This window comes from Notolabrus celidotus, chromosome 3 (genome assembly GCF_009762535.1).
Source record: "Notolabrus celidotus isolate fNotCel1 chromosome 3, fNotCel1.pri, whole genome shotgun sequence".
NCBI classification, from domain to species: Eukaryota; Metazoa; Chordata; class Actinopteri; order Labriformes; family Labridae; genus Notolabrus; species Notolabrus celidotus.
This window is the reverse complement of record NC_048274.1, coordinates 29,665,220-29,684,135: the sequence shown is the minus strand read 5'-3', so window position 1 is coordinate 29,684,135 and position 18,916 is coordinate 29,665,220. Positions and strand designations below refer to the sequence as shown.

General features: G+C 39.3%; 1 protein-coding gene across 3 annotated transcripts in view; it reads right to left on the bottom strand.

Moving 5' to 3' along the window:
* Positions 1–18,916, bottom strand: part of luzp2 (leucine zipper protein 2) — a 281,322-nt gene that overhangs the window by 182,407 nt on the left and 79,999 nt on the right. Inside the window, exon 1 of one of the 3 annotated variants that reach the window (XM_034680632.1) lies at positions 10,164–10,402. The exons of the other annotated variants lie outside the window; for them this stretch is intronic. Within the exon in view, the coding sequence (XP_034536523.1) occupies positions 10,164–10,225 (62 nt within the window). The 5' untranslated portion in view covers positions 10,226–10,402. Of the gene's footprint in view, positions 1–10,163; positions 10,403–18,916 lie in introns of those variants that run through there. 3 annotated transcript variants of the gene reach the window in all.

The following is an 18,916-nucleotide window of genomic DNA, read 5'->3' as shown; positions in this document are numbered from 1 at the left end:
CCCATCCTCAGTTTTCCTGGAGGATGTACCATAAGCCCAAATGGGTCAATGAAGGATCCTTAATGAGCTCCATGAATCGGTTAAGTCAACCAGTGACCCATCCAGTTTCTGTATTTGAAGGAAGAATATTCTAATTTCTAGCCCATATTGTTTCTTCTGGCTGTAATTATACTTTCACACTTGGCATTTTCTATTATCAATTGTATTTTAAGAGTTGGAAATAATGAGCCACACTAAGAAGAAAAATGTTGCACTTGAACTATAGAACTACATCAACCTTTAGTCCAGCTGCGGCCTGGAAATCCCAGTACTCTGATTCTCCATGGATGGAAGTGTCAAGATTTGATCGTATGCAAAGCTACAATGTTCAATCAAATAGTTACTGAAGGAAATTTAACCCACAGCTTCTTAAATGTGCCTTACTTTCACCTAAGAAGTCAGGAATGATTGTATATCATTCTGTCTTTTCTGAGTGAATGCATGCTTTCTCCAGTGTGATATCATTTTAGACTTCAAGTGTTTTGTATTGCTGGTTGCACACTAAAAATATCATGGCATCGCCAAGGAGTGCATTTGAAGGGCAATGCTACTAATTTTCTGACGTTATAGACCAAGCAATTAACTCAATTAATAAGATAAGATTAGCCTGCAATGAAAATAATTACCAGTCACAGCATAGATAGTAATCAGCTAAATATAGACTTCACTCTTCAACTGTTTGGATGATTCCTCTGGAGAGGGCTCAGAGCAGATGTCAGGTTCAAACTCAATTTATTCTTAAAAAAGTAATTGAAGATAAGTACACTTTGACTCAAATCTACCCCAATGAAAGACGTCATAATTGTAGGACATATGGAAGATCCTGCATGTGCACGTTAGTATCCATACATACATAAACAACTGATGCATTCTTCTAGAGCTTCAAAGTGAAAAGCTGCTAGGCAACAGCCCGATGCAAGCATCTGAAATCGGAGCCTCTATAAGAAGGGATGGTGCTCAGCTTTTGTTTAATATGGTTCCACATCTTGCAGTACACTGTAAAACAAAGAGGCGAGCTTCTCGGTAATGACTCATCACTGAAAGGACACAAGCATCATGTTTACAGGGACTGAGCAATTAAGTGCCTGCCAATTACATCAACGTCTGTGACAACCAAACACTAATATCTGTACTGACAGCAGGGGAGGAATGTAATCAAGCACTGGTAGATGCAGCTATGAAGATTCACATCTACCTCCAACTGTAGCTTCTTTTAATCAACAGCTGTATTAAACTGGAGGAGCATGAAGAAGCTGGCAAGGCTATGAGGAAAAATCAATCGTTTGAGCAGAGAGTGGAAAGAAATGAAGTCTCTGAGGATACTAATAATTGTTTTGCACCTTTGCATTTTTATTTATGACTTCATTGGACAGGGACTGTGCTTATTAATAACAATTATACTTGAGTTAGCTATAAAGGCTAATTTTCATCTGTAGTCCCTGGATAGGTAATAGTTGAGAGAAAAGACATTAAGAATAAAAGCAATGAAAATATAATCATGATCAAAGCAGTAAAATGTGCAGATTTAAACAGAGCCTGTACTAAATAAAGACTAAAAAGACAGCTCTGATAAAAGCGGATCCTGACTCAACAACCTAACACTGCTGGACAAGTCTAAGGCTTCATTGGTCAAGACTTTAGTATTAAAAATGAAAACAACCGAATGAGAAATGTAGGTCATAGTGATAGGCCCACAAATCTACCATCCAACTGTGAACTTCTCCTCAACCCGACATATTGTTTTAGTGATTTCAGGTCTTTGTTTTGATTCCTCTGCTTGGTGTCTCAGCTTTAACCTTGTTTCTAGGTGCAGCAGCTGTTTCAAACCCACTCTCCGTCCCACTCTGTGCTGCTCAATGTCAGCATATAACGTTAGTTACTCACTGTGATGATCTTCCTTGCTGGAGTGCTAAATATATTATCGGGTCCTGTAGATACATGAGTGTTCATGTGGGTTTTTTTTGGAAGTGAAGAGCAGCTAAAAACTACCATTACATTTTTATAAAGTCATTACATGTACATTTTATTTTAGCTTATTTCACTGCACAAAGGTGTTCATAAAAATAACTTAATGCAGCAAGCTTTTAAATCTACTAGTAGTCTCCAAAAAGATAAAAGACTCTTGGGGGAAAAACCAGATATGCTTATTTTGTCTCAGCCGACTGGAGGGGCATGTCATTGTCTGTTTGATTGACAGCTGCCAGCATGCTACCGCAGTGCTTTTGTTTCAGTTACTCAAGAGAAACACAGTTAACACTCACAGGCATCTAATGGGACCAGAGTGTACATTTACATGCTGGTGCACATGTTGCTGCTGAGGAGCTAATTAGCTGTGATGCTGTTACTTTTCTCCAACGTGTGTGTGTGTGTGTGTGTGTGTGTGTGTGTGTGTGTGTGTGTGTGTGTGTGTGTGTGTGTGTGTGTGTGTGTGTGTGTGTTTGGAAGTTAATTCATCAAGTGCAGCTGCAGAACAGAGCATGCGTTCATTTTTGTAAGCAAGATGAAAAACACCATCAGCAAAGATCACTGGACAAGCGATTAAAAGAACAGGTATGATCTAGCAGACAAAAAAAAGCCTCTTAAATCCACTTGGTCTTTAGCACACTTCAACTCCAGTTCAGAGTTCATAAATTTGCAATTTTTACAGGTTAATATCTTTAAAAGTATTAAGTGCATCTGTGTGTATGCTTTCAAGCTGAAGTGTACTGAATTCCACTTCATTGGGTCAGCCAGTGTTAACTTGTGCAGTGTAATACAACAGTCCTGTAATAAATCCTCCAATCATGAAGTTAGTAATGATCAGATTTTTGCTGGAAATGTTTAGAGAGGTGTTGATTCAACTTTACGGTGATGTTGGCAGTCCTGGCATTGTGCTGTTGAATTATGCCACATTTAACAGCTTTTAAACATCCTATTATTTTGTCCAACCCAAGGATGAGAGGGGTAGAAAAAAATACATAAACAACCCTCACTATTAAACAATATTTACAGCCTAAAAAAATCCATAAAGTTGATTCAGCATCTCTCTATGACGGTTTCAATAAAGACTGAATGGTAAAACCTTCATGAAGGTGGAATTATAGCACAATTTAGAAGACTGCATTAGTTTCAGTTAGCTCTACCTGACAAACAGGCAGCTGAGTGCATGTTGACGTGGCGTTCAGTCATTCCAAAAATGTCAGCCATCAGAGGAATAATTGGCACAGCACCGTGTGGTAAAACTGCACATTTTCCAATTCCCCTGTTAGTGACCAGCCAAAAGCACATCAGTGTAAAAAGCAGGTTGTTTAATCAGCATCTCAGCATGTCACGCCTGACAGGTGGAGGGATTTGTGTGCAAAAAAATTAACACCCACAAACAGATTTGTTTACAAAAAATTAAGAAGGAATAAATCATTTATATGCACAATGAAGTCTTGGATCTGTTTTCAACCCCATAAAAGGGAGGGTACAAAACTTCATATTTTGGCTGTTAATAATCTTGATTAGCAATATGATCAAAGGGGGAAAATATAAGCAAACAAGGTTAAAACATTACTGCTGAAAAAAATCTGTCAATACATGTTAATGAAGTATAAACATAACACCTTCAATGAGAAAACACTGGTGTACTGTTGTAGTTTGATCAGTTGTGTACAGTTCAGTTATGTACACAGATACAGACAATATGGAGTTGTCATTAATCTACAGCTCATCTGTAAGTGTTATATTCATTAATGTGACTGTTTTCTAGCTGAGAACTCAAGCTGAGAGAGATGATTTGCTGCTGGGTCAGATCTGTTAAAATGAAGGAGTCAGTCCTTCATTAAAACAGTTTAAACCTTAAGAATAATTAGATCTAACAGTAAATCTTTCTTACATGATGAGACTGAGTCTGCAGGTGTCTGCCACAGCATCCCAAACATTCTTGTCTTTAAACCAAGCAAATATCCAGTTTCTGGTACACCACATCAGAACATGATGACGTTCAACGATAAACTTTGTGTTCCAGGAAGCATAAAAAAACGAGGAATCCATGACAAACACTTTGAGTGTTTGAAGAATAAACAGTGCTGTCATTTCAAATGTCTACCGAGAGCAATGAGATCACCAGCGCAGTACCTGAAATGTGGCCTTGAATTTAAAACATCTGTCTGCTCTTCACCCTGCACTGATCCAAGTCCTTTTAATTACTTTCTCATTTGTAGGAGCCACCCAAGGTTCTGTTTATTGTGGCCCACTTCATTACTGTCATGTGGCCAATGTGGTTGCCATGGTGTGACCATTACGCCATGTCCTCTGAATTTCAATTATCGTTCCCTGTCTGATTTGTGCTGAGGACGTTAACAGGTGGCACAAATATCAATATCTCAAATCTTAAGGAGTCAAACTACACCTCTGAAAGTCATATGTGTAATCATGGCTGCCATAGATGATATTTGACGGCATTGGAAATGGAGTGCAGATGGGAAATTCTCACACGTACAAATGTTTTATGTAGCATGGGCCCAATGGAGACACGGATCACTCTTGCATGTTAAAAGCAACTCTTTGGTTGCCTTTGCATGGCAATTAAGCAGATGCCTTTCTCGTAAGGTGCGCCATCACTCCAGTTAGACATTTTAACCACTTTCCACCAAACTGCTGCTCTGCGACAGGCATAAATGTTTACTCACAGCTGCCAATCCAAACATTCAGGGCCTCCAGGATGTATGTCAGTGTAAATAAAGCACCAGTTCATTTAGATAATGATGGAGGGAAGGCTCAATAACAACCCAGACAAATAGCAACACAATCAAGCCTCACTTAGAGACAGAAAATGTAGGCCACTTCTGTGTGCTACTCTTACTTTTCCAAGCTTTTTTTTGTTCAAAACTGGTGCTCTCTCATCCCTAAAGCGCAAAACAATGCCAGTGGTAAGAGGGTGATTGTTTCCAATTACCCATTATCGCAGCTAACCATTTGCAGCCCATCAATGTATAGATTGACATTAACAGCCCCCCCCTGGTCAATAGTTAGGTCTGCTTCCACATCTGCTTCACACTTGACCTATGTAGTCAATTTATTTTGTACCATGGTGTGAGAAAATATTTGTGAACCACTTGACTCTGCACACAGCAGCCTTCATCCGTGCATTAATAAAGTGCAAATCAAAGCAGAACCCAGACTGTGAGTGTTGGCTCAATGAGATGTCATGTAGAGTTTCTCTCAGCTGTTGTACTCCTTGATTGAGTTTATTCATTGTCACTTGTGGGAAAGTATTGATCGGATGTAAATGATGATCTGTGGGATGTTTTCAACTCAGCAAACATGTGACAGATTGAGACGGAGACGGCATCTGCAAGTCGTGATGAATGAATGGGAGGCTGACCACCATTCAGAGCTCTTTGAGAAACTTCAGAGTGAAAACAGAAGCGCTGTGATACAGTCTCTAAGACAAAAAAATACAGACATGTTCCCCACTAGTTGAAGTGATGATTTTAATGTAATACGTAGACATAATATTTGGTTTGACTTCTTGAAAGAGTCAGTTTATTCATTTAATTACTAAAGGTTATCGTACAATGGAAACAACCTTGGTCATCAATATCACGTACCATTTACTGTAATAACCGGCTCCATCATTAATTGCTACATGTCATAAATTACCCTCCTTTTCATGTCTGACCCTCTGTAAGATTAAAGAGATGCTCCACTTGATTCACAATATGCTCATATCCACAGGCAGATGTTAAGATATAAAGCAATGTGGCTGCGTCTCCCCACTCTGTGTATAAACCAAGTCTCTCTGTAGTCCTTCTAATTGCCGTCCAAAATACTCATAAATATTTGATGTAGTGGAGATCCCACCAGATATCACTGTTTCCAAGAAGAGTCTGCGAAGGTAAGACACTTCAAAGATGGTGTCAAGAAAATATGTCAAATATGTTTCAAGAAAAGCTCTGAAAGGGAATATGTGAAAATGGAAAAAAGGTTGAAGTGTTTGATCTATATACAGAAGCAAAGAAACAAGTCCAATGCGGGGAAGGCTCACTGTACCATACTGTAGAACCCAACCAACCCCCATCCCAACCCTGGCCCCGGGTGCACAGTTATATCTCATGAGACTCGTGTCAATGCAGTCTTGTGTGCTGCCTGAGCACCGATTGATTTCTATAATGACACATAGCCCAGCATCACCATTAAGTGGCTTGAGTAATCCACTCAATCCATTAAACTCAAATCCTTCTTTATCAAGCTTTCGCCTGGCATCAGAAGGGTTAATTTTACCATTTTTCCACACATAATGGGAATTAAATTCTATAAGGTCACAACATGTGAATTACAGTAAAATGGGAATGCAATGTTTAAAATGTTTGGCCATCTTTTTGAATCCATCATAAGCCTGCAGGATGCTTTTTAGATTTGAAGGCTATAAAACTGAATTAACTGTGGACCAAAGGCTTGACAAAATGCTGCTATCATACATAAAAAAAATGAAACAGCTCCTGTTTCATTAACTCTTGTTCCTTAAGGCGACTCTTTCAGGTCACACAATGGAGGTTGCCGTTAACATAGGAAATGGATTCTCTCACGCTCCGCTGATGTGATGATAGCGGATCAAGCAAAGCAAGGCAGAGAAACACGTAGACTAGACAGCTTGAGTCACAATTCATTTTCCTGATGCAGATACACCTTGCAGTCAGTCTCTTCAATGTTGAACCATTACAGCAAAAAATGGGGATGTCACAAAAGATAAGGCTTGTAGTGTGCTCACGGCCTCCAGGATAACAACAAACAGGCAGGTGTTTGAGGAACCACGCACAATCTTATGACACAATAAGAATGCTCTCTGGCTTTGCTTGTGGTTTTGATGACCAGAAAAGAAAGCAATGAAGACAACAGCAGTTTTTGTCTAGTTCACTTAAGACGAAAGAGCAAAGAAGATCAAAATTAAAAATGGTCTGTAGCCTTCAATAAAAATATGTCTGTGTCATCAGTTATTAGTGATGCAGCTATGTATCAGGGTTCAGATCAGTACTGGCCGATACCTCCTCTATTGACGTGCAGACCATCAGTAAATAATCTACTATGAACCAACGTCAGAAGCCGATGTTTACCTGTCGTCAATGTTGTCAATTTAATACAAGTACACCCAACTGCAGATTCTGAGAGGAGGTTTTATTTGGCTGAAGAAGTCCCCTAGTGAACTAACTCTGGCGTAACGTAAGAGTGCTACAGGTGCTGTGTGCATCATGTGCGATTTTTCATGGTCAAATGTCAAAGAAAATGTCAGCAGAGTGGAAGTAGTAAACTGATTCTGAAAAAGATCACCGACATGCAGTTTGTTAGACAAGTTCCAGTCCTCCAAAGAGGAGGGAGTACTTGCAACAATGTTTCTACATCAAATCTCATCGCTTGTTTGGAAAAATGGCCAAAGAATAGTATCGACCAATTTAAAAAAAACATGGGTATTGGAATTGGCTAATTGCCAAACTGTTATTTTGAACACCAGTATCTGTATCAGTCTTGATTTTCACGATGCATCCCTAGTAGTTATAAAAAACACGACCTGTATTTTAAATGCATCACTGCCAACTGTTTTCGTCTCAGCAGAAGCACTGTAGGGTGGTAGTAGATCAAAAGACAATGTAGCTGTATAATACACTGTAGCTAATTACCAGCAGCTATCAAACGCATAGCTAATTCCATACATATATGACAGGGATAAGGGGATGTCAACCACTACAGGAGGAGGGGAAGAATAATGAAGCTGAAAGGTGTTATGGATCAACTAGTTTCTATGCTCAGCTGTGACCTTTCCTTGTATCCATTCATGGATTCCGGTAATGATGAATCTTTGGGAAATGAAATTGTAATGTCCCTGCAGATGCTTTATTGCTCTCCTGTTCATTAAAAATCCATTAAATGGCCAAGCCACTTTTCATTTTAGGGTTTTGCCTCGCACCAAAGTGCAGGCAGATCAACATGTTGCTACTACCTTACAAATGGCCAAAAAATAGTGGAAGCATCTTTAAGTGTGAGTAAGAGTTCAGTGTTGCTCTTAGAACAGGGGATTACAAAAATATCTGAAGATCCCATTACAAGCCTTTTCTTTACATGGTGGTAAGAAGAACTGAGAGACTCCATCAACTGGGAAAGAAACTTTGGAGAAAATATTTCAAGCTATCACATTTTTTCGTCAAAAATGTGAAATCTATTGTTCTCTAATTAAGCGTACCGGCTTCAGTCAACACCTCTGTAATACAACATCAACTAATCTGATTAACATCAGCTTGAAAACAAAAAAGGTGAAACATTTTCTAACACCTTTGTTCCATAGTATTTTAGTCCAAATACAAAGCAACCTCCTGAGAAATGCCCTCTGTAAGGACACCATGTGTGCCGGATGAAGTGATTGAAAAACACCCTGTTCTCAACATCCCTTGTTTCATGAGCATTTGATGGGATACCATTCAAAACGTGTTTTTAATGGTGTCATTATTCTTCCAGTTGTAGAGTGTTAAGAATAGATGTTTGTGTTTCTACATCAGCCTGTTTTAGTTGTAAATTGTAATATTTGTCAAAGAAATCAGGTTCAGTAGGTAACATTGGAGGCATTCCCCTTTCCCCAGAAAACCCCTCTCCCAAACAAAACCCAGCTTTCTGAGCACATCATCTTTTACGCTGAGTTTAGAAACAAACTATCCAATAAAACGCTGATTATATCTGTGTGTTCGGGTAATTACTTTTCATGACATTCCCCCTTAAGAGGTAGCGTACAATCTACGCTGACCTGCCAAATTACCACCATAATGTTCCCCTCTCCAATTAGCATCCAAAAGATCTCCTTCAAGGCTGATGATGGTTCGCTCTAATACAAAACAAACCTTGAGACATAAAACATATCTTAATTAATAAATCACACCTGAACAAGAACATGGGTCTTTTCATCACCAAACAAGTCTATCTGTGTTCTCCATCAAAAGCAGGGGAAGGTGATAAAGCAGATTGAAGCCATTGCCCGGAGGTTGTTTATGCATTTGCTTTATAAGAGCAGTAAAATGTTTGTGTGCTTAAGTCTGTGAGTGCTTCATTTGGCTACTGCTTAGTGCTAGAGGTTAATACATCAATACAGCTTCTAGTTATGTGACTCATGCATCATCAGTGTACCTCTCTAATACTGACAAATATGCTGGACGGAGGCTATAACCTTGAATTCTTCCCTTACAAGTCTATCTACTGTATCCTCAGAGGCAAAAATAAATAATTCACATAGTGGCCATTCATGTGTTTGGCATCCAGCACAACACTGTAGTTACTTGTCTATTTAGTTAACTTAACAATGAGTTCTGAGACATCATTCTACCAATGTATGCATCGCCCAGGATTCAACTCATCACCAAGAAAAGATAGCAACAGTGGCAGGATATATTTGTGCACCAAGGAGGAAAAAGGAAAGGCAAGTTTTATAATGCATGCCTTCCTGCGTGTGATGTCTCCATGGCATAGTCAAAGCCCCTGAATTTCCTCTCCCGGCTCTCGTTAAGGCAGCGGTGTCAGGCACTGGCAGAGAAGAAGGACGATTTTATCAATGGTTTAATTAATCATCAAAACTCTCCCTCTTCACATGTTTCTCTCCTGATCATTCTTCTTCTTCTGATCCTTTCGCCTTTTTCCCCAAAGCCTAACATATATATATTGTACACAAATACTCTAACATACACACTTGCTCTTTTTCAATACACTGCAACACAAGTCGCCTTGTCCTTTCTCCCAGTTTCTTTAACTTGCTCTCTTCCAGACCAGCAGGCAGCCAAAAAAGTCCCAAAAAGCAATGTCACCACTATTCAGGAGGCATCGCATTCAGTGCATTAGCACCACAAAAGGACAAGTGTCTCTCAGCCTGCCCAGAACTGAGAGAGAGATAATAGCCTAGTTCAACAGATAAGCTCCACTTCCTCCTTTTAAGTCTTTCAGTCTCCAACATGCTTAAAGCTCACGGAGCTGGATGAATTAAGGCTTCAGTGTTTGTCAGGACTGAGCAGACGTTCAGATTAGTGATCTAAGATTGTATGCTTTGAAACCCTCTTTTGTTCCAGTCCGGAGCAGGGTGAAACAGACAATAAATAAAGAGAAAACATCTGCTTTTATTCATCTCTTACCTGGTGTTGAGGCTCAAAGCTGGACAGAGAAGCAGTAAGCAAATAGCCTGGATGAATTTCATTCTCACACTCCCGTCTCCTTTCTCCCTTCTCGGATGCTTTTTGCCTTTCCCCCGCGTCTCTCTCTCCGCTCTCTAGCTCTCCCACTGGCTGCCTGGGTTTTTTAGCGCACTCTCGTACACCCGCACACACACGTACCCTAGACACACATGCGGCGTGGCAGACAGATGCAACACAGTGGCTCAGCGAGAGAGGGAGGATCTCTGGCTTTAAATAACACAGGGACACGGACCGACTTGCTAATGGAAAGGAGCGGGTGGGGCTGAAATCAAGACAGGGAGATGTGGGAGTGATATGATGTCAGCACCCATGCAGCTTCAGCTATTGGAGAGAGGCATTATTTCCGTTGTTATAGGTTCAGCTTGTCCCTCCAACAAAACACCTCTTCATTCATCTCATCTGCCTGTTTACTATCTGCAGAGTGATAGGTGGAGATACAGCAAAACATTTAGTGCAAAGATCCAGCTTCACAAACTTAGGGGGTTAACAGTTAGAGTCACAGTTCAGTTGAAGTGAGGCACTAATAGATTTAAAGTGTAATTAGCAGTGAAGCTCTGTACTTAAAAGAGAAAGCAAGGTTGGGTTGTTGAATGAGGAAAAAAAAATCAATTACCTTCAGCAGGAGAACAAATCCCAAACTAATTGAAATAATAAACTTTGGTGCCAACTATAATTCTAATTTGTCTCTCTTTGTTCTGTTTCTTTATTAAGGTTAAATGATTTCCCTTTCTAGATAAATTATATTTCCAATTACACAAAAGAAAAAAAAGGACATGCACATTTTTTAACTCAGCTTTTGGATAAACAAAATAAGTTTTACAAAGTGAAAACTTGCTAAAATATATCTCACATCTTATAACTCAAGCTAATTAGATATTATTTTATGTAGAGAGAGTTAAAACAACGTTAGAGGTTTAAAGAATATAGAAGGGGAAGGGATGTTACTCAGTAGCTATTACATTTTATACAGAATAAACACACATGACATCTTTAGAACAAGTAAATAATGATTTTAATTAATAACTGCAATATTAGACTTAGCAGACAAAGATCCAACATAATTATTTCAGGCTTACAGTTATACAAAATTATAAAAAACTGTTAGCCTGAAATAATTAAAACCGATTAGCTGTAAAAAAAAAAAAAAAAAAAAAAAAAAGATCCCCCCATACAGTGTAGGAATTTAGCAATTAGCCATTGGGATGAAATCTGCAGTTTGAACCTGCCTGTAGACAATCATTTTTGCAGCTAAAATGGACATTTGAACATGGGTGTTAATGGTGCTTCCATGGCCAACCTCGTGTTGACACTCGAGGAACTGCTTTTTGGGACAATTTTTCAACACTGGAAGTCCCGATTTATTTAGACAAGGACAATTTAATGGAAATTATATTAAAACCAAGTGTGAGTTAAATAACCGACTGTTAATGTGCTAATGCCTACTTTGTCTAAATTTGGGCACAATATATACTTAAGTGAAATCTTAACTTAAAACTGCCCATTTGTTGGATCTCTTTGAGTCGGGTCAGTTTCTAGTGTTTCCACTTTAGTGGAAAGCAAACTTAAGTGGGTTTGATATCACAGAATTTGAAACAGGGTTTGGATTAATATCAAACTGGTTTGAAAAGTTTTTCATTGGCCCTACTTGCCAACAAAATCCATTCAAAATCCCAGAGGTGTTGCAGAAAAATATAAATTAGTCTCTCCAAATTACAGAATAAAACAACTACACACTACCTCCATGTTGTTCTTGTTGCCTTGCCCCTATCTGTCCTCTAATAAACTTACTTGACTAACGTGAATTCATAACAAGCAATGACATTATCCCACCCGGAGTCCCAATTGCCCCATGAATCACTTTAAAATCCGAGGTTATCCTTATGAAAGGAAGAATAGCTCCAGAACAAAATGTTGAGGACAGAGGGGATGTTCTAAGTGAGACTCTAGGCCATGTAATACAGGTAGAATATTAAGCAGTTGGTACAAAAGGTTGAGGTCACACACCACAGGCATGATAAATGATTTCCATTACAGCTTTAATAGAGTTTAGAGTATATTGTACCCCACTATGGTAGTAGCCCATTTCCAGTACTGAAAGATTTCCACCCATTTATTTGGTCTAATTAGAAGTTCATGCATGGAAACCCATGGTGACCAGATGTAATGAGTCTGCTAGACCGCAGCATACCTCGGTTGCCAGGGACGGCGTCCTCAGCGGACCTCCGTAATCTGTCTCAATCATGGGCCACGTCAGCCAGAAACTTGGAGTCCCCATGCTGTGAGCCAACCTGTTGGGCTTCTCATCATAATGAAGAATAATAAGCATGAAATGAGCATGCATTGTTGATATTATGCAAGATTACATTTTGGAAAATCCCCACATCTAAGCCTGGTGACATTTGAACATTTTGACACGATGAATTCATTTGAATTTAGATCATGACTAAGAGGGTTACTCTGATTTGGTCAGAGCTGATATCTGTTTATTGTTTTTTATGAATTTTGCAAAGGCAAAACCACGTCTTCTTAAGCCTCCAGTGTGTTTATGTAACTGTTATACAATAAAACTGAGTCTGAATGAATTCTAGGGACTTGTTTTGTTTGTCTCCTGTCATTAAAACAGTTTTGCAATCAGACAAGACCCACTGCTCAGTGCCAGTTGAGCATTGGACCCAAAATGACTACAGATGTAAAGTGATTCCAGTTGCTTTCCCGCAATCTGAGTCACTTAGAAGCACAGTATTCCAGCTGAGTTACTTGCATTTACTAAAAAATTTAAAAGGCTGATGTGGAGCTCTGCAAGGCCTATTAGGAACATTATTATGAGAGCTTATTTTTCTTCTTGCACTTCCTCCAATCATTTCTTAATGCCTGTAAGCAACAGTAAAAGTCATAAACATCCCCGGAGTGATGCAACAAAAATCTCATGCAGGCAATTTTCTACATTTTGGATATAAAGTAGAAGTAAAAAGTTCTTATACTCCCTACTGTGGTTGCAGCAGAAGAAAATATGAAAGGTAACCAACCTTTCTAACATTTTTGCAGAGCGGACATTCTGAATAGTTCTTTCTTCTTCAACAGAAATGTAACAATGTTACAATGTCATTTAGCAGACGCTTTTATCCAAAGCGACGTACATACGAGAAGTGCTTTAAAAATCATAATTTTGGAACCTTTTTAGACTTAATGTAGCACTTGGTCAGATCTTATCAGTGGGCAGACCATTTACAAAATCAGGCCCTTTAAAAACCTTAATCTGGCCTGTTTATGATGTCGACCTAACCATCCATCTTTCCATCCATTGCTTGGGACAAAAGACAATCCCAGCTTTGTTTTAACAAACACCTAGTGAGAGACAAAGACTCGGAAGACCATTCACACTCACAGGCTCAAGTACAGGTAATCTAGAATAAGCATTCACCCAACAAGCATGTCTGTGGACTGAGGGAGGGAAAAGTACCCAACAAGAATATGCAGACAAGGAAAGGTCCCATTTCAGATACCTACATCCAGTGGTTATTCGTCATAATTTAATTTCGTATACTCAAAATTACATTCTGGACATCTGGAACAATTTCTAATTTTGGATATCTGAAATTAAATCATGACTCAGAATAACTGAATAGTAGATATCTGAAATGTCAGTTTTTCCTGGGCTGAATTTTATTGTAGATATCCAGAATGTTCCTTCTGCTTTGAAAAAAATAATGTTGTAGATATCTGAAGTTAAAGCCCAATATATTGTACATGACTGGAAAAAAGTGACTTAATTTGTACCAGTAAGTATGACAATGAGTCAGGGTCCCTATTTAGCTCATTGGGTAGAGCAGGCACCCCATGTACAGAGGTCACAGTCCTCATCACATCGCTCGTCCGATCATTTCCTGGCCCCAGCATGACAGTCCCCACTCGCTCTCCTCACATCCCCTGTCCCTCTCCAGCTGTCAAGTAAAGGTCCACAAAAAGTCCACAAAAATCATCTTAAAAAAGAAAAGGAATGAATTGTGGATAAGAGGAATGTCATTGCAGGTTTCTCAAATGCCTATTTTCACTGGAAAGAAGTAAATTATGGATATCTGTACTAAATTTTCAGTTTGATATTAAATTTTAAAATCCTAGACTGAATAAAACAATGGACAAAACAACAGCTACCCTGAGCGAAGCCTGAACTTGTATAGGTTTGTGATATATGGTTTTAAAGCCTACTTCCTCCATTGTAACAGACAGAACATGGAGCAAACTAGAGAATTAAAATACACACCAAACATATTTTTCTCTAACATGCTTCTTGTCATAGCTGTTCGTTCTCATCATGCTGATTTTTGAGGGAGTGTCCGGAGGGGAGGGGAAGGAGCGTCACATCAATCTTTTGCCTCCACACTTCTGCGCATGCCTTGGCTCCACTAGCGCAATATGTCAGAGACCATCAAGGCAGTATTTTGGCTTCTCTTATTACAATGCGAGGAAATGGAGGTGCATTGCACATTTATCATCCAGTCAATCGTCTAACAACTGCACCACTGTGCAGTAAATATTGTCCTCAAGTAATAAGCATTATCTTTAATGCCATTGGTGCATCCACTCAGGTCGTGTCAGTACATTTGTCAGTTAATTGCTTGATTATTTAAAGATCATAGTTTCAGTTGTAGGCAATCAGGCAAGTTATCTATTTATGCCTGTTTTTAAGCATATCTTATTTGACTGTTTCAAATCAGTTTAAACAGAGCATTTACAGAACTTCATGCTATTCTCTTTAAGGATAAAGGGTGCAATGTTAGCACGTTGAAATTCTTATCTTTACAAGTTTGATGTATGAAATGTTTATGTTCAGCTGCTTGGCACTTCACTTCTCTTTGGTTCTGTCTCTTCTTGCCTGCCTTGCATTGTCACAGTAAGATTTGGGGTCAGATGCTATGGGATGTGTTATGTCAGTAAGGGTCCTCGCAAGAATACAGGTGTGAATATGTGTGTTTGCAGAGCTGAATACAAATTTTGTCAGTAAGGAAAAGGCAGAGCCTTCCCACTAGCTGTCAAAACATAGTAGGCACGGTCAACACGTCTTTGAAGCCGTAAACTCCTCAGCTGAATCCAGATGCATAAAGGCTTCTTGTTTTCTTTACCCCCTTTAATTATTCATGAAAGGTTTCTGCTGCTTACACACATTCTCATATTTAGCAGCGTTTTGTCTTAAATTTAGACAACACAACCAATTTAAGCATATTGACAGTGAAGCAGCCAAAACAAATGCTGTTTTCGGCTATGTAGCTGCACTGTGCTAACTGGGTTAAGTGTCTTGCTCAAAGGCACCAAGTTATTAGTACTTAAAGGGTTTACAGCGTGACTGATTAACATTTTCTTGTCCAGAGATCTCCTCTATTTTCCCTCCTGGTCACAAGCTGCTCTCTCTCTCTTCAGGCTGCTTCAGTCTCAGCAGGCGATTCTTCCACTTTTCTGCAATAACACATCCAAAGACAAAGATATTGACTGACAATTGCCCAAGTAAATCAAGATTTCCGAATTCTAAGGGAGCCAAAATAATGGGCCAACAGCAACATTACCTCGTTTTTAGACCACTGTTTGCTTTCTGCAAAGATGCATCATGTTCTATTTCTGCCCTTCTTCTGCATGAATATTAAGCTCAAGAAGATAAGTTAGTAACCACTGAAATCTGCGGTCGATTATGTATGTTTACAGAGGGTTTCTACTACAAGGAGAAAAAATCCACCAATCTTTTGCATAAATTTCCATCCTCGCCATCTACAGTGCCGTTCACCATTCTGTGTGAAGAAAGGAAAGGGGAAACAAAAAGACAAAAAAATAGGCACAAGTCTGGCAGCAAAGCCGAAGCTTAAGGCACTTTGCTGTCAGTCGGTACAGGGAATCGCGTATGTAAATGTGCTTTCACAGAACTGCTGCTGAAATAAGCTCTGAACATCATATGTGGAATGTTTTATCTGTCAACATACATTTCAACAAATGAGCGGAGATAGTGAGAAAACAACCTGAATGTCACCAGATGCAAATTCCACCAAACAGCTACTGCTGGTCAGTGTTTAGTTATCCATGCACATGAGGTGGAAACATGGCTCACAACTATCCTGATGACATTCTGAATGTGACTATGAATAAACTATTAATCTGATACATGTCACATGAAATGCTCAGATGTACAATATTCAGCACAGACCTAAAAAAACAGTTTTAAATAATCCTCTAACACCCAAACCCCTCAGAGACGTGTGATTTAAGGCTTATATATTCTCTGCCAAATGTTGTAGCTCTGAAATAATCCCCCAAAAAAAGGAATGATGGATTCCAGATTAAGTTGTACAACAAAGGTAATAAAAATCAGTAATATGTACTTGTGTACGTCCACCGGAGCTACAGTTCTGCATAGTAGTCAAGTGGCAACCTCCAGTATGGAAGTGCTAAAAACTGCAGTTCATCAGGGATCCACTTGAGGCTGGCTCTGGAAGTACCAGAAACCACATACACACCAATTCAAAAAAGACGATCTTTACAGCAGAAATAAACATGTTTACAGCCTGGTACAAAAGACGAGTGTAGTCTAGATTTCTCGATCAGCACACACTATACGGGGGGTGAATTTTTTCATAACGCGGTAATTTCAAAGATAGAGATTAAGAGACTTTCAATGAGAGGCACAGCTGACTTGATTGACAGGCAGGAACGCTGTAGCTGTTGGCTAGGAGGTTCAAAGCCTGTCTCTTTACGTCACAAATGCTTGACAGCAGCAATATGGCTCCCGACAAAGATTGGCTTCAAAACAGTGCTTCAGAAACAGAAGGGTGACGTCACGGATACTATGTCCATTATTTATTCAGTCTATGGAAGTTGTAAGTGCCTGTGCTACAGCTTAGACACAACATAAGACCAACATTTTGGAATAACTAAAATATGATCAATTTGTTTAACGGACTGTTCTGATGCCTACTAGCCAGGATGGCAGGGTTTAATTGTTCAGTCGACTAAATCTGTACGCACGACTAGTTTAGGTTACTTCATGACAGTGCACGTCACAGGAAACGTGCCCTGGTAGAAAAGTTAATTTCCCACCGTGACAAAGCTATTCTCAGGACAGCACAGAGCTTAAGTGTTTCGTATTTTTCTCTCAGTTTCCCAGGAAACCCTCTGGGGTCTCCTTGAGGACAGACCCAATGCATTCATTAGCAGACCATCCTCATCTGATCCAAGTTAACTCCATCCTGTCACAACCACTACAGCAACTCAATTACTTTAACATCCTTTTAACTCCTGTGATAAAAATGTCAGTTTATTTAGTTAGTTTCACTGTTGCTGCATTATAAAGAGGGCTGTATTACAAGTACTGAAAACTTGAACTCTAACAGGTTTTAAGAATACCACCCGGTGGATTTCTGAAATGATGATACCTCAACATCTTCAAAACGTGTTCAATTCTTTGTTAAAGCCAACAGAAGATACAGAGGCTGAGATACCAAACACATGAGGCTGAATTTCAGGAAAATCTTGAAAAAAAAATGCTGCTCAAGCAAATACAGCACTTCTGATAATGGATTATTTTTGCTACTTAATCTTAGCTTTAGATACTTTAGTCAATATGGCTTTAATTAAGTGCTAAATTAAGACTTTCAAATCTGGCATTATCATATTTGATGGAATACATGTTCTTAATTTCAGCTTTAAAGCTTCTGTACTTGAGACAACATTTTTCTTCAGGCTTAAGGGAAAAATTTAAATTCAAGAGGCTGAGAAAACTGTAAATTCTGTCAAGTAAGAATTATGAATATACTGTCGACTTCTTAAACCATTAGATGGTGATTCAGTATCTGTATAAAACTGATTCTAATAGCACATTATCATCGCTGACCAGGCTGCTATGATAGTAGAACAACCAAAGTCAGAGGCAGGACACCCACAATCAGAGGCATGAGGCCAAGACACCCACATTTAAAGCTGGAAAACTGGCAGGACACCCACACAGAGCTGTGGGAGGATAACAGGACACCCACTTTTAGCAATAAGACAGCAGCAGGACGTTCGTGTTCAGTGGCAAAGAGGAGATTCGTATGATCGCATAGTGTGCAGGATGTTTTAAAACCCTGCTCGATTCAAACCAGTGAGAAAAACCCCAGTCATTGTGGTCCAGCTTTGTTCACTCCAATGCATTGAAATGTTCCAGAAAGAGCCTGGGAGTAGAGCCTTGGCCTTAAACCATGGTGATGGAGCCACTGGAGAGGAGCATTTGTGTGGGATTGTGCGGCAGTTTATTGTGATTCGGTGGGCTTGTTAGCCAGTGAGCTACTTACCCAGCATCCTCAGAGTGAAGGCGAAAACTGCTAAACAGCTTTTTCCACAAATTATTCACCCATGTGAGTGCTCTAAGAAGACTATCATTAATTAAGGTAATTATGTATACTCAAGTATAATTAGGTGCAGATTATACTTTACATTTCGGAGCTCTGGTTGATAATCTTACTAAGCACATTTTAAGACCTACTGTACATCAATAACACTGCATGCACTCACCAAGAGATGTGATGTATGTTTCTAGGATTAAGGGAAATATTATTGTTACTGAGAAGGCACGGTAAAACAGACAGAATATTTAACCTGTGCTGTGGGGATAAGTGCAAATGTATATTAAGGACTGTGATGGGATACAAACCATGAATCTTCTGCACTTATATTTC